At 41.4% G+C, this 16,631-nt stretch overlaps 1 protein-coding gene across 4 annotated transcripts in view; it reads left to right on the top strand.

The window, feature by feature from the left end:
• LOC118407850 (phosphatidylinositol 3,4,5-trisphosphate 3-phosphatase TPTE2-like) overlaps positions 1-3,865 on the top strand; it is a 21,722-nt gene extending 17,857 nt beyond the window's left edge. For 3 of the 4 annotated variants that reach the window (XM_035808394.1, XM_035808392.1, XM_035808391.1), the window contains 7 exons: positions 312-373; positions 920-1,009; positions 1,383-1,488; positions 2,142-2,239; positions 2,630-2,725; positions 2,938-3,011; positions 3,523-3,865. In XM_035808394.1, the coding sequence (XP_035664287.1) occupies positions 312-373; positions 920-1,009; positions 1,383-1,488; positions 2,142-2,239; positions 2,630-2,725; positions 2,938-3,011; positions 3,523-3,655 (659 nt within the window). In that variant the 3' untranslated portion in view covers positions 3,656-3,865. The remainder of the gene's footprint in view (positions 1-311; positions 374-919; positions 1,010-1,382; positions 1,489-2,141; positions 2,240-2,629; positions 2,726-2,937; positions 3,012-3,522) is intronic. The other variant, XM_035808393.1, reaches the window with a different exon arrangement.
• The last annotated feature ends 12,766 nt before the right edge of the window (positions 3,866-16,631 follow it).

The following is a 16,631-nucleotide window of genomic DNA, read 5'->3' as shown; positions in this document are numbered from 1 at the left end:
AAAGATTAAAACATGCCTCACAACACGTCATGCATCTTTAATCTGATCGAGTTCTTACAAAATTCTGTCAAGTACAGAAACAATAGCCAAAATTAATCACCCAAAAAGGAAAGGAAACTCTGCAACAAATACAGTATATTAGGAACCATATGTACATGTGTATGTAGTCTCAGAATTAAAGCAGCTGCAATGATCTATATGAACATGTTAAGTGTTCATTTTCATCTTCGTGTTAGAAGATAAAATGTTGTAATGTAGGACTGGTGTGCATTGATATGTCTCCTTACACTGTGAGTTTGCTATCTAACTAGGAAGGACAGGAATGATGATTGCCTCCTGGCTGGTGGACTGTGGACTTTTCTCACAAGCAAGAGTAAGTACCTTAACTGTACTGCACTAAACTTTCTTCTTGTTAATGAATCTCTGCCTGGGTATGGCATTGTCTGCAATACAATAGATCTAGATTGTGTAAGTCTAAATCTGTAAATCCAGGATCACACAGTCAATAACCATTGAGTCAATCTCTTGAATACCAGAAAGCTGCTGAATTTCAAAACTGCCAGAGGGGAACATGATTATTGCCAGAAAATGTACCGTCACGCTAGACGGGTTTTGTCGACCTGGGAATATCAGCTGATCCCTGAGAATTGTGCAGTGGTTGAGAGAACACCAGCTGTACTACATCCAAAATGTCCTTTTGAGCCTTTATCTGTTAATGACAGAAAACCTGATAGACCGAAATGTCCAGAAGTAAATCTCTCTATTTGAATATTTTTTACCTGGATGTCTAACCTTCATAAATTTTGGTTTAGTTTTGTCATTACGTAGTACATAGCTACAATCTTAATCTTACTGATTCAAGTAGAACTGTTAGATTGTTTTTCAAGTGATTGACACATGTCCGTGCATTCATGTACAGGCCAGCTTACAGTATTTTGGGAACCATCGACGTGCGGATGGATCCATCAACGTCGGCACCAACTACCAAGGAGTGGACACACCCAGCCAGGTATGCCACATAGATAATATTGTGAAATTTGAACTGTTGCAAATATCTATCACATTAGTCAATAGAGAATTTTACCTCAGAAGGTCTTACTACCAAGTTTAATGCAGTTACTTTGAAGAAAAAACGTATCAACCTATGACTTATCTGTAAATTCTGCAGGGTGACCTAAGACTTCCTCACCTTTAAATTTACTTTTAAAACTTGTGACAAAGTTGGCAATATGGCAGCACAGTTCCTATGGACATTATTGACATTCCTGAGTAATCTTCTGCTCTTTCTTAGGAAAATCAAAATAAATGTTATGATCAGTGTGTCAACTGTAACTGTAACCGTGACAATGTCTGATACTGTAAAATTGTACCTTTGCCAACAGGGCCGGTATGTTCTGTACTATGAGATAGTGAAAACAGAACTTGATGGGACACAGCCAGAACCCAAACCTCTCAAGCTGAAGACTGTCAGAATCATGTCCATTGCAGGTATGTTCACTCTGTCTTACTGTGTCAGTGCAATAATAGTTCAGAATCTGTACCTTATTTGTTACAAAAAGTGATTGACTTCTGAGACTTGAATGTACATTCATTCGAACATACTTTTTACTAGTTATATGTAGTTGTGAGTTGTAAGAATGATTTGAAAGTCTACATTTTGTATGCCCTATTGTATCGTAGGGACAATTTGTTCTAAACTAATTGTCACCTTCATAAAAAATGGATGACCTGCTATGGTTTTTGTTGATCAAATCATATTATTGTGCACTTGGAAATAATTCATCATAAACAAAAAGTACATTCTTGTTTGACAGTTGTACTCATTTTTACTTTTGCATCTATCAAAATTCAAAGTCTTTACCTGATCGAATCTGAATAATAACTTTCATATACTTAAGTACAAAGCAACTACATTACATACACAGTACAACAGTTACAGTAAATTGACAACAACATTCTTGGGCCAGTCGTGCATGTGTTGTTCAAAATCTAGTTGTGACGGAAAACTTTAAACTATGCATTATACATGATGATGTTTGATTTTTACAGTCTTGCTGAAAATACTAGGACAAGAAATTGTTTGACTGCCTGCAGGGTGCTGAACTTCATACTTGATATGTTGAATTGTTGTGTTTGTGTAGGAGTTGGGAACGGTAGCGGCAGTGACTTGAGGTTTGAGGTGTTTGTCTACAGACAGAAAGCCCTGGAGTGTGACCTTGGCAACAAGGTCAACTGTATGGTAGGTACTCACTGTAACAGTAACTACATACACATATGGACCTACTATTGAAGGTCAAATCTATGCATTTAGAACATTTTCTGCTTATTCTGAAGTTGAACTGTAATTTCCAACAAAAAATTGGACTTACCAGTTGGACTTCAAGACAGGAGTTGATCTGTCAAAAATTGGAAAATTCCAACTTCTTGTAAGCCTTTAAGGAAGTCTCCATGTAAGTAAGTAAGTGTTGCTGACCTTGCTTCTATTAGTAATGCTGACAATGATTCCAATTTTGGTAACACTTTATAAAAGGCTCTTACTTTATAGTTATGCCCGGAAGTTTGAGTTGGTCACCTTAATTCTGGGTGAGACTGTGAACTCGATCACCCCGCGTTCTCTATTATGTCCCAGGTTGGCCTCCACCAAAGAGAGAACTGTGTTGTTGTGGAGGTTCTGAACTCCCCCGTCCTGTGTGATGATGTCAAGATCAAGTTCTTTTCCTCATCAGTAAGTGATTTTAAATTAGCAATCTCTTTACTTACCTGGCCTGTTTTTGTATTGTGGTCACTTCTATCATGAAATCTATTATGTGACCTAATGTGGCCAAATCCACTACTAGTCTAAGATCTGTTTGCTAAATTGCATTGCTTCTTGTCCAGCATATAGTAGGATGTATGCAATGTACCTTCAAATTTGTGCTATGTTTTCCTTTCTTGCAGCTTGATGTTCCCAAAGGCTACGATGACTGTGCGTTCTACTTTTGGTTCCACACATCGTTTGTAGAAGACTGCAGGTACGGTCCTCAATTCTTTCATGGGTTTCAGTGAAATATTCTGGAGAATGAATTTTTTTGAGTGGATAAATGTCAAAACCCACACAAAAAAAACAATCAATAAAGAGACTCTTTTTACACAACCAACCAATGTTTCGATTACCTTCTGTCACCTTCTTCAGGCCAATTCTTAATGGTTCACATTGTACTGCAGTACAGATGTTACTGCTCATAGGTCAGATGTGGTCACAAACGTGTAAAGTATTAACTGCATCAGATTCTGAACTGTGAGCAGTCACATCTGTGCTGCAGTACAATGTGAACCTGTCAGAATTGCCCTGAAGAAGGTGATAGACGGACACCAAAACATCAGTGAGAATAAAGCAATGGTTGTGTAAAAAGAATCTCTTTATTCATTGACGTACCAACCTGATGAAGCTATGAAGCTAGAATTAATTCTTCGGCAACACCAATAAAGTTTCATCCAATGTGATGTCCCATGCCTCTGTGCAACCCTGCCTATTCCCCTCAGGTTGTACCTACCACGACACCAGCTGGACAACCCCCATAAACCAAAGACCTGGAAGGTGTTCGGTGAGAACTTTGGTGTGGAACTCATCTTCACGGACGTCCCCAACTCCATGATTCCCAACGGATACGGCTGATCAACCAAGAGCAGACTGGGTCCCAAAGCTCTACAGTCCCCATCTATGTCAGCATATCAACCGATGGCTCAGTCACGGGGCTGTCTCCAGCAGTGAACCGAAAGCAAAACATGTTTCATATGCATTTTTTTATTAATCCTTTTGGGTAATCCCTATAGTTTTAAGAAACTGATTTGCCGCTCACAGTGCTCTTTCCTTATATTCCCATCAATTTTATTTCATTTTGCTTCATACTTTGTTCCTTTTTGTTCCTTTTTGCACTGTCGGTACTTTCCTTTTTGTTACTGTCCGCTTCTTTTTGTTCCTTTTTACACTTTTGGTACTTTCCTTTTCATTCCTTTCTGTTCCTTTTTGCACTTTCAGTCGACCCATCTCCAAGACCCGTCCTGGGATGGAAAAATTTGGTCGTTCGGACGGAAAACAACTCTACATCATTCATCCCAAAATGACATGAAACTGTTGAAAATGTACTTTAAGAATCTTAAAATGACATTTTTTAACAAGAAAATCAACAATGTTGGCTCACAAACAATGAGTGGGACAAAACGAATTTCAAGCTGGACACAGCCCTGCTCAGTCATGACAGAGACAGCACAAAGTTATATATACTACATGAGTCTCTAGTGGTGACGTGTACTGTACTGTACGGTAGTGTGTTGTGATGTAACGTAACTTGTCATATTTTTTCCATCACAAAACTCATGATATGTCTCGCTGGATATATGAATGGACCAGGTGATCAGTAATATATTTATCTATATATATTTGAGCGTGTAAATAACTAAAAACCATCCTGAATTATCGATAGTAATTTAGGAAGAATCAGAAATGAAGAAATGACCCTGTATTAGTGGACAGTTGACCAATGTAAAGCTTTGTGATACCTGTCACCAATATTTTGAGATGTAGTAGATGTTAGTTAGTACCATAATTGCTTATACTAGAATCTTTCCATATTACATGTATATGGTCATATTGCTAGATGTCGTGTTGAATACATGATTATCAAATGTTGAAAGTTTAGTAGGATCAACCGTTTGTGGTTTGGACACAAATATCATGTGGAAATATTATTGATAAAAAGAAAATACAACACAGAAGAAGAAGAATATTCTATTCTGACTAAAGAGTTGAACCTATTTGTCGTAAGTACATTTGTATATGTTAGCTCCAATACTGACTGTGTCAAACCCTTGAAAGTGAGCTGATCTTTGTATATTGAACATTTGTACTGAAACTCTCTTAGCTTGTACAGATGGATATACATGTAGGATATAACATTGTCTAATGAAGAATAACCCATTATAGATACTGACAAGGGTGTGGCATTCTTAAGGGTCTTTTTCATGTTTGATAATAGGGTCGTTCAAACAAATATGCAAATGTGAAGTCATTCGGGACAGCTATGAACAAGAAAAAGGCAGCACTAGAGTGTAGGTAGGGTGTGTAGGGTTTCCAAGCATCTATCATGGTGTTTGTAATATTTACGGTCACAATTTAATAAAGACGTTCAGAATTCTGCTTAGGGTTTCACAGTTTGTATTTCATGTTGCTTAGATCTGCCCTGAAATGTTTGTAGTTGCCTCTATGACACAAAGGTATTTTAAAAACGATATGCGGGAAACATTTTGAATGAGGTGCAAAACAATCTTATTTAGCAGTCAACCAAACAACCAACCAACAAACAAACGAACGCACTGAATAGGTAATCATTTATGTATATATGTCCGAAAATAATTTCATCGGGTTGATAGAACATTTGGGGTTTTCTTTCATTTGCAAAACCAGTTACAAAACAATGTATGTCTCTCACTTGTTTACGTTTCAATGCCTATCAGTCATCTTTCTCAGAGCGCCACCTATATCGGCAATGTGCGACCGCGTAGCACAGTGGTATTGTGTTCGCCGAGAGGTCGCGGGATCGAATCCGCCTGCCGTTCTGCCGATCTTGTGCCCCTGGGAAAGGCACTTTACACGAAATTTCCTCACTTTACTCAAGTGAAAATGAGTCGTCCCTCGGATAAGACGTTAAATGGAGGTCCCGTGTCTGGGGAGAGCCACACCCTGGGCACGTTAAAGAACCCGCCACATGTGCGATGGTGCGGTGTGAGTGGTTCAAAACCTACAGTACCTTGGCCGCACATGGGGCAATTACTGTCTTATTGAGGTCACCTGAGTGGCGCCGAATGGCAGCTCGCTCCAGACACTTGCGACAGTCGTATTGAGGTCACCTGAGTGGCGCCGAATGGCAACTCGCTCCCGACCCCTGCGATTTAGCTCCCCCCCCCCCCAATGGGAAGGGGCCCCCCCAAAAAAAATGGATAGCGGGGAAAGCACCGCTCCAGCCAGAGGGTTTGAGGAAGATGTCAGATAGGCATCGGGACGGTGAGAGACATTGCAGTAACCGGTTGTGCAAAAGAAAACAAATATCCTGGTGAATGTATGATTCTGTGTTGTTTGACCATCAGGGAGGGTGTGTGGAAACATTGCACATCATCCTGCACTGAGCCATGTGTCCGTGTTGGAGATGAAATGGTTCTACCTACCTACCTAGTCCCTTGACCTCCAGGTCGTTGGGGGGACAAGGTAGACATGAAGATCGAGAGTTGCCTCCAGGTTCTTCTATCCCTAGCCAGGGTTATCCTCTCCTGTAGGCTGAGGCCCGTCCAGTCAGCGATGTTATTCTGCCAAGCTTTTCGCTGCCGTCCTCGGCGACGTCCACCTTCCACCGTTCCTTCTAGGATCGTCTTGGCCAGGTTGTTGTGTCGGGTGACGTGCCCGAACCATTGCAGTTTACGTCTTTTAATTAATGGTTCAATTGAAGTTAAAAAGTTATGTAGAAAGAGGGGGTGGAGAGAAAGAGTGTGTGCATGCATTTCCAAGTAGAAATAACGAGTCGTTTTGGACAAACTAAAAGACTTGCCAAACAAAAGGATCAGATCCCTACTTTTTTTCGTGGAAGGCTGGTCAATATTTATATGTGCACGCTTATTGCAGTATGTCATCAGTACGTGATATGAAGACGAGAAATTACTTTTTTGCAGGACTAGACACAAGATTACATTGCTGATTACATTTACATGCAGGTATCTTCTGAAGATTTGATGCATAGGAAGGTTTATCTGTTCCAGTGTGTCGGATGTATGGGTTCATTTCTCCATCTCTCGCTCTTTCTGTTTATATTACTTCCTAGTGGTCTTGTCATATATGAACAAACGTATACTGTACCCATGGCCAAATGGATACAGGATTATATTGGATTCTAAATGAACCCAGACGGAGAATTCTCAGAATTGAAATGTTTCAATGTGTATATATATATGCACAGGAATAACACCATACTACTATATATTCTCTACAATGAGGTTCAACCTCCTTGCTTCTACTATAGTACCTACTACACTGGCTATTTAGGGTAATAGTTTGCAAGGGACTTTGGCCACCAGACGGCTTCATTGGCCGACGAGGGAATGCTAACCCTGTGGTGGACTGATTCCCCCGTCCACATATTCCCTTTTTGCCGAACTACACAGTATAATAGACCACCATAGTAGACTCAATCGCACATATGTGCTTTAAGGGATTCCCTACCAGGATGAAGGTTTTGCGAGACCTGAGAAGAGGATTTGTCCTGGGATAACCAACTTTCCACACATTTCTGTCATGGTGTGGGACAGACTACATGATGCAACTCTACAATGTGTTTTTTTAACACACGGGAAGGACTATTCGTTTATTTATCTAGTTTAACCACATTTGTGGAAGGATTAACATAACAGGTGACTATCACCTTTGCAAGATGTCAACTCGGAGACCAGACTGTACATGTAATGCTGTGATCCACTCACAGTGGGAAGGGTCCCTATTCTTTTTTATATTACGGTGGCGGGTTCTTTAAAATTCTTGAGGTGTGGCTCTCCCAAGTACAGGACCTCCATTTAACCAAAGTTTGGACCAAAGATCTTACCAATTGCGCCACACGCTACAGGGAACACTTTTAGATAAAGTTTTCTTACCCTTACCCCATTTGAGCCTTTAATAAATAAACAAAAGTTCAAACATACACTTATCTATTGAACCAAGCGTCCTAAAAAGTACCCTGGTAAAACAGATAAATGAAACTGATAGATAAAATTAGTGCAGTTTTTATTCACAATTCATGTGCAATAACGTTAACGTTACATACCGGTATTCTATTTGTTGTTCCATAAATACAACTTACTTGTACACGTTTCTATTTCACTCCAAAATCGTACTCATTCACCATGAATCAGGCAAATTGCAAAATGATCTATTGGTATAATAGATAAATGTATAGTGAATGCTACAGTTTCTGCTTCCAGCAGATCTTCAATACAATAGACATTGGTTGTGCAGAGCTCTAAACAAGGGGTTTACTTTCCCAAGCAAACACCCAGACTCCCCAGGGATTCATGCCCTATATACTAGTATATGCGCCTGAAAATATACTAGTGCAAAATTTTTTGTAACGTATGATCTCACGTAAGTCTTCTAACACAAAACACATCGCTCTTACCACATAAAGTTGGTTACATTTATAAACACATCTATTCGACTTCAACGGGTATTTTTTCTACAGATTCTGAAGGAAAACGAATTTGTTGCATGTCAAAATACAAACATGCATGGTACAGTAACAGTTCGCTAAATGTTAACCATCATGCAAAATGTACAACTACATTGGCGATCACATATATATATATATATACAAAGATACAATATCATACCATGATAGAATTGTTTCGTAACATATTTCTTCTAACATCAAACATATCACTCGTGATACATGTTTGGTTAAATTTATGAACACTTCTATTCGACTTCAACAGGTATTTTTCTACAAATACTGAACGAAAACGAATTCGTTGCCTGTCAAGCTACAACGTTACTGTAACAGTTAACTAAATGTTAAACATCATGCAAAATGTACAATTACATTGGCGAACATATACACGTACAAAGGTACAACATCATATCATGTTGGATGAAATATACAAACTGAATACATATTTACATATTCACACAGTGTATTTTCTGAAGACCAGTCCTCGTTCGCTCAGCCTGCAGCTGTGGCTTGCCAAACTGTTTCTCAAGTGGTTTGCTGAACGAAAACGAAAATGTGTCTCTGGTTTTTATTTCCTGTCTTATTCTTTTTATTTGTGGATATAAATTAGATTCCGTTGATCCGAAGGTCGGCTCTAACTCGGACATTTTCTAATGATTGCAATTGTCTTTTTTGATGGTGACTCAAAGCGGGCTTGTGGGAGTTGCAGAAGTAAGCCTAAAGCGTTCTTCCGGACGTGAAACAAAATGGCACACTTATAGAGAAGAGTGGAAACGGCCGGCTATAAGCAGCGAGCCGCAGCAAAGCCGAATATCACTGTCAGCTACCAAAATTACAATATCAGTCATATCGTGAGAGGAGGAAATGTATGATTTTCACATAAAAGATAGCGCGTTGCCATAAATCATTTTCGTGATGTACAGGTCTACATCTAGTATGGTAATATTGTCTCTTGTCAAGTGTGGCTAGGTTTTGGTGTGTTTTTAGTTCCTCTATTTCAGACTCCTTTGACACAGATACCAACGCTAGTAGAACTGTTCTGACGCAACTGCTGAAGTATAAAACTCCTACACTGTCCGCATTATATTCACGTACATCGGATGGCACTTTTTCCCAAACAAATGTCGCTACCAAAGCCGTTCGTCATAAAAGATGACACAATGTGCGGTGGTCTTTCTATTTAAGTCATAGGCACCTATATGCCTCCCCTGCGTAGCCCTCTCGCTCGAAGTGTTGTCTATAGGTCTGTGTGTTCTCCCTAACCTTCGTGACTTCTACAAGAAATATCTCTGCAGCAGCAGCGTAGGGTAGAATGGGCTCATCATCATTATTATCATCATCAGAAAACCTGCAATCGGAAGATGCACCAGAACGGAGAGTAGCAGGCAGGGACTTACATGATACAGTGTCATCTCTGATGACCTCCTTTATTGTGGGGGTGATCGTATGAAGGGAGGCTGGTCTTCTTACCTGAAGTACGGATTCATCTGGAATCTTACATGTGTAAGGGAAGGGCGGAAGGGGCCGCTGTGCTGCAGCTAAGTGATCTGGAATCTGCCAGTACGTGTGAGGGGTTTCAGGGAGAGGCCGCTGTGCTGCTGCTACATGATCTGGGATTTCAGAGTAAGTCGGTTCGATAGAGTGCAGATCAGCAGGTAGTGACCTACGGGAGACTGCATCAACTGGGACTTCCCTGTGTGTTCGTCGTAAGTCAGGGAGGGAACCTGACCTACCCAAATGGGTGTAAAAACTATTTACAACCATCGATATGTGCTGATTACTGGTAGCTTCCACGCCCTGATTGTTTGGCCCGCTCTTCTTAGTTAAGATGTTAAAGAGGAGTGACAAAAGCAGTGACAGGAACAGAATACACAACATAGGCATCAGAACGGGCATGATAACATCTACTGACCATGGCCATGGGTCCCCCTCAACAGGTTTAAACAAAACGGTGCTAGTGGATGCTGTTGTCTGGGAAGACATCGATGCCGATGTTGTCTGATTTGCAAGTTCTTTATGGGATATCGCTGAAGTGGAGCTTGATTGTTCAACGTCAAACCTGTCATCAAAACACGTTTTTGGGCTATCATTGCGAAAACGGGAAACGCTGAAATACGATTTATATGTGTCGTGCCGTGTGAGTTGAATACAGGTCACGTTCTGTGTGTCTGGCGTAGGTGTGTTTTTTTCTGCTTCTGTGAAGTTGTTTGTTTTGATATGAGTTGTGTTGTATAGCATGAAAGCAACATTGACCTTTGCTTGCTCATTTGTACCCAGGGAAACTACTTTGAAACTTGGTCCACCCTGTAGAGGGATGGTTACGCCTTGATTATCGTCACATACACGCCTACACTGGTCAGAATTGCCAGACACCTGCTTGTCGAATGATCCGTTCGTGACAATTATTACAAGCGGTGGATGTATTCTGAAGTTAGAATCCGTCTGAAGACATGATAAAGATTGGCTAGGGACGAAGGTGGACTCATCTAACAGGTACCCAAAGGACTGTTTATTATTAATGACATCATGTGTCAGACAGACGTGGATATGCGGAGCCTCAAAATGTACCCTCCGCTTCACAATTTCTGGTCTTAATCTGTTAGCGAATTTGTATGTACGAAGATTCCATGCCATCGAACTTGGCGCTACATCTTTGATTGTCATCATCTTGTCACCGCTCAAATAGAGCAAACCTGCTCCAGAGAATGTTTCCCTGTCTAGACAAGACAGCGGATTTTCCGTCATGTTCAGGATATTGAGATTTGTCATGTTTTGAAATGCCTTGGCAGGAACTCTCTCAATACGGTTCGATGTGAGGTCCAGCTGATCTAAACTTGATTTAACTGGAAACCAGGCAGGGTTGACAAGCTTTAAAAAATTGTTTCCAAGGTTCAGGTAGCTAAGAGAGATTAGGTCCGCAAAGCTGCCAGGGTCAATCTTTACAATGTGATTATTCGACATGGTCAAAAAGCGCAGCTTTGTCAAACCGCTGAACCAGCTCCGTTTGACATGTGCTAGTTTATTAAAGTCCAGGGCCAAGGTCATCAGAGCAGAGAATTTACTTATGACATCCTCTTCTATGTGTTTGATCTGATCGTCTACTAGAATGAGTGCTTCAACCACGGAAAAGTCTAGAGGTGACAATTTCTGGGCCGACAAAACATTAAGTGGGTAACCTTTTAAGGCCAGGGCTGCAGGGGTTCGGTTCAGACAGGCCGCAGCAGGAGACTGAGTAACACTCACATTGGTGATGCTAACATCTACATCGTCACATAAGATACATGTTGAGCTATCATCAGAGACTCCAACATAACCTTGGTAACACATGAGCATGTCTGCCTTCTCACACTGGGGGAAACAAAGGATATTGGCAGCTACACAAGGAGATGTCATGATGTTCAAGAAGAGAAACAACATAAAACTTATCCTCTTAACTGTCATGAGATGGAAGGGTTGTACTGTAGGAGGCAGCATTTCTGTAGATGTGAAGCTTGCAGCCCTGGCTGGCTGGCTGGCTGGCTGGCTGGCTGGTTGGTTGGTTGGTTGGTTGGTTGGTTGGTTGGCTGGTTGGCTGGTTGGTATGGTGTAGGAGTGACGTTGAACGGCAAAATGGAGCGTTTGTAGCCTGTACGACAATGCCATATTTATGCCTGTGTTAGACTACATCTTTGATACTTCTATATGTAAGTTTACATGCGAAAACTCCTCCATATACTTAGACTAGAAAAAGTAAAAATCATGACCTATCGTTGGAGGCTAACCTGGTATCTGGTTCCCTGGACTAGCCTCTCGCGTTCGGCTTCTCTGAACTACTTTTTGGCGTGCGGTTCCCGCGTTAGACCTCAAATGCTGACAGGATTACTCAACCCTCAGCCACCGTTTGCCACTGATGGCGGAGCGGCACTGGCGTCGGTGTCTAGCTACTTCACTACCTTATATACTAAGAATGACCCGCCACGCTATTGGTGCTGCATAGCTGAATACTAATCATAAACAAAAGATGAAGAAACCCAGACCCATCTAGCCTCCTAGTATTATGAGGCAAAGACTTTCCACCACACAAAAAAAGAGAATTGTGGCACGCAGTTCGATTGGTCCTTTCTCGGACCTGAAATATATCAATTTAGGCCATGTTGATTTGATAATATAGATGACATCAATTTTCGGCCGTTTGAAAAAAAAAGTTTTCTACCATACTTTGAATCGTACAGAGCAGCTCCAAAATAGGCAAATATATGCCGTGGATTGCAAAAACAAATTTTCTGTGTGTTCAGTCATTTGTTCAACCTTCCTGACCACTTAGATTTCATGATGAAGAAAAGTTTTCTTTTGGTCAAACTTTTTTATTCGCACGCTCGCATCAGTTGTTGGGCTTCCAGAGGATGTCATTCAATAATCAAATCAACATTGAGATCTCTCAGTTTGGTTTTGAGAGATCTAGACCTGAGAAGAGAGTTCATCCTAGGATATCAACGGTTGAACCGTAAAACATTGATATCAGCATTAGTAAACAATAGTAAGGGGTCAGTAACGGTGTCAACTGGAACAAGGGTCTAGTAGTAAAATCTGCAGCTGTTAGCATATCTTCGTTTCAGTTTTGTGTATATAACGTTACCCGTCTTGATTCAAAAACATTTTCGTTAAAGTTAATGAAACAACAGTAGTCATCACTATACTCAGTACACTGTCCCCATAGCCTGCGAAGAAAGCGGCCAGAACATGTAACGTTGCTGTTTTCGCTAAACGTAAGGCAAATATATGACTTCGCATTTTCAACCTACCCAAATTTCTGGTATCGGTGTAGTCTCGCACCGATGTTTCAGTGAGTTGTGTTTGCCATGGAGCTCAAGTTCAGCGCCTCCCAGCCACTAAAGAGAACATAGCATAACAACTTGGAGTTCCACGACCGCCTACCTTCGCCAAATGTGTGGTATTACAAAAATTCCTGCTAAGACTTTCACATGAAAAATCAGATTGAAATACTTGCTACTTCAAAGTATATGTAAACATACCAAATGTCAATACCAAAGATCTTTATTTGCATGTTCCTGCCCACATGGGCTAAAGGCAGTGATTCAATAGTATTGCATTGAATACTAAAGACTAGATACTATTACAGGTAGTGCTACAATCAAACAATTGGATGAAAAATATCTAGATCTATGCTATTACTAAAACTATTGTTTACATGCCTCTTTCCTCTTTTTAAAACAAGTATATACGAACTCACAGAGTCTCTTTTGTACAATGTTGTATCTGGCTGCCATTATATATACAAATAGTTCGTCTTTGCTTATCTGTTTACATCGGGGGTCTACAATGAGAACACTGTTAAAAGAATTGCGTATATCACTGTATATGGGACACTCTAATACCATCCATCCAGGCGTTGTTGAGTTATACTGGTGTTCTACACAGAAATACACAAACGCTACCCAAGATATAACCTTCTTGGTGAAGGTAATAATACCCCAGACATACCCATTTCTGAAATGCGAAGTCATATATTTGCCTTACGTTTAGCGAAAACAGTAACGTTACATGGTCTGGCCGCTTTCTTCGCAGGCTATGGGGACAGTGTACTGAGTATAGTGATGACTACTGTTGTTTCATTTTTAACTTTAACGAAAATATCTTTGAATCAAGACGGGTATATACACCCTCTCGGAAACAAAAAAAACTGAAACGAACTCGAAGATATGCTAACAGCTGCAGATTTTACTACTGGACCCATGTTCCAGTTGACACCGTTACTGACCCCTTACTATTGTTTACTAATGCTGATATCAATGTTTTACGGTTGAGATCCTAGGATGAACTCTCTTCTCGGGTCTATATCTCTCCAAACCAAACTGTTTCTCGTGGAGTTATGCTTGTAAGGCCATGTTGATTTGATTATTGTATGACATCCTCTGGAAACCCAAAAACTGATGCGAGCGTGCGAATAAAAAACTTTGACCAAAAGAAAACTTCTACAACATTAGTTTAAGTTTTCCGATATTTGTTTTTGCAATCCACGGCATATATTTGTTTATTTTAAAGCTGCTGTACGATTTAAAGTATGGTTAAAAACTTTCATTTTTATTTTTGAAAACGGCCGAAAATTGATGTCATCCATATAAACAAATCAACATGGCCTAAATTGAAATATTCGAGGTCTGACAGGACAGCTGTCAGACGATCTGCCTGTCACAATTTTCCTGTGTTTTTTTTTTTTTGTTGTTGGTCAGATTGTCTTGGAGATTGGTCTGGGTTTCTTCATCTTTTGTTTAAGATTAGTATTCAGCTATGCCACACCAATAGCATGGCGGGTCATTCTTGATATATAAGCTAGTGAAGTAGCTAGGACACGTCGCCGCCGCCAGTACAGACATTGCCGCTACCGCCACCAGACGGCTAACAAACGGTGACTGAGCGTTGAATCATCCGGTCAGCATCGAGGCCTAACGGGAGCCGCACACCAAAAAGTAATTCAGAGAAGCCAAATGCGAGAGGCAAGTTCAGGGACCCAAACACCAGAGGTAAGCTTAGAAGAATTGGCGCCCTCCAATGATAGGTCATGATTTTAACTTTTTGTAGTTTAAGTATAGTGGAGAGTTTTTGCATGCCATGTAAACTTACATGTAAAAGTATCATAGATCTAGTCTAGCACAGGCATGAGTATGGCTTTGTCTTACAGGCTACAAACACATTTTGCCGTCACTCCGACACCGTCCCGACCAGCCAACCAGCCAGCCAACCAACCAACCAGCCAGCCAGCGAGCCAGCCAGCCAGCCAGCCAGCCAGCCAGCCAGCCAGCCAGCCAGCCAACCAGCCAGCCAACCAGCCAACCAGCCAACCAACCAACCAGCCAGCCAGCCAGCCAGCCAGCCAACCAACCAACCAGCCAACCAACCAACCAACCAACCAAACAACCAAACAACCAAACAACCAGCCAACCAACCAGCCAGCCCACCAACCAACCAACCAACCAACCAACCAGCCAGCCAGCCAGCCAGCCAGCCAGCCAACCAACCAACCAACCAACCAACCAACCAACCAACCAACCAACCAGCCAACCAACCAGCCAGCCCACCAACCAACCAACCAACCAACCAGCCAGCCAGCCAGCCAGCCAGCCAGCCAGGGCTGCAAGCTTCACATCTACAGAAATGTTGCCTCCTACAGTACAACCCTTCCATCTCATGACAGTTAAGAGGATAAGTTTTATGTTGTTTCTCTTCTTGAACATCATGACATCTCCTTGTGTAGCTGCCAATATTCTTTGCTTCCCCCAGTGTGTAAAAGCAGACAAGTTCATGTGTTACCAAGGATACGCTGGAATACTTTATGATAAATCAACATGTATCTTATGTGACGATGTAGATGTTAGCATCACCAATGTGAGTGTTACTCGGTCTCCTGCTGCGGCCTGTCTGGACCGAACCCCTGCAGCTCTGGCCTTAAAAGGCTACCCACTTGATGTTTTGTCGGCCCAGAAACTGTCACCTCTAGACTTTTCCGTGGTTGAAGCACTTATTCTTATCGACGATCAGATCAAGCACATAGAAGAGGATGCCATAAGTAACTTCACTGCTCTGATGACCTTTGCCCTGGACTATAATAAACTGGTACATGTCAAACGGAGCTGGTTCAGCGGTTTGACAAAGCTGCAATCTTTAACCATGTCGAATAATCACATTGTAAAGATTGACCCTGGCAGCTTTGCGGACCTTATCTCCCTCAGGTACCTGAACCTTGGAAACAACCTTTTAAAGCTTGTCAACCCTGCCTGGTTTCCAGTTAAATCAAGTTTAGATCAGCTGGACCTCACATCAAACCGTATCGAGAGAATTCCTGCCAAGGCATTTCAAAACATGACAAATCTCGATATTCTGAACATGACGGAAAATCCGCTGTCTTGTCTAGACAGGGAAACATTCTCTGGAGCAGGTTTTCTCTATTTGAGCGGTGACAAGATGGTGACAATCAAAGATGTAGCGCCAAGTTCGATGGCATGGAATCTTCGTACAGACAAATTCGCTAGCAGATTAAGACCAGAAATTGTGAAGCGGAGGGTACATTTTGAGGCTCCGCATATCCACGTCTGTCTGGCACATGATGTCATTGATAATACACAGTCCTTTGGGTACCTGTTAGATGAGTCCACCTCCGTCCCTCGCCAATCTTTATCATGTCTTCAGACGGATTCTAACTTCAGAATACATCCACCGCTTGTAATAATTGTCACGAACGGATCATTCGACAAGCAGGTGTCTGGCAACCCTGACCAGTGCAGGCGTGTATGGGACGATAATCAAGGCGTAACCATCCCTCTACAGGGTGGACCAAGTTTCAAAGTAGTTTCCCTGGGTACAAATGAGCTAGCAAGGGTAAATGTTGCTTTCATG

This window comes from Branchiostoma floridae, unplaced genomic scaffold (assembly GCF_000003815.2).
Source record: "Branchiostoma floridae strain S238N-H82 unplaced genomic scaffold, Bfl_VNyyK Sc7u5tJ_1494, whole genome shotgun sequence".
NCBI classification, from domain to species: domain Eukaryota; kingdom Metazoa; phylum Chordata; class Leptocardii; order Amphioxiformes; family Branchiostomatidae; genus Branchiostoma; species Branchiostoma floridae.
This window is presented reverse-complemented; position numbering and strand designations above follow the sequence as displayed.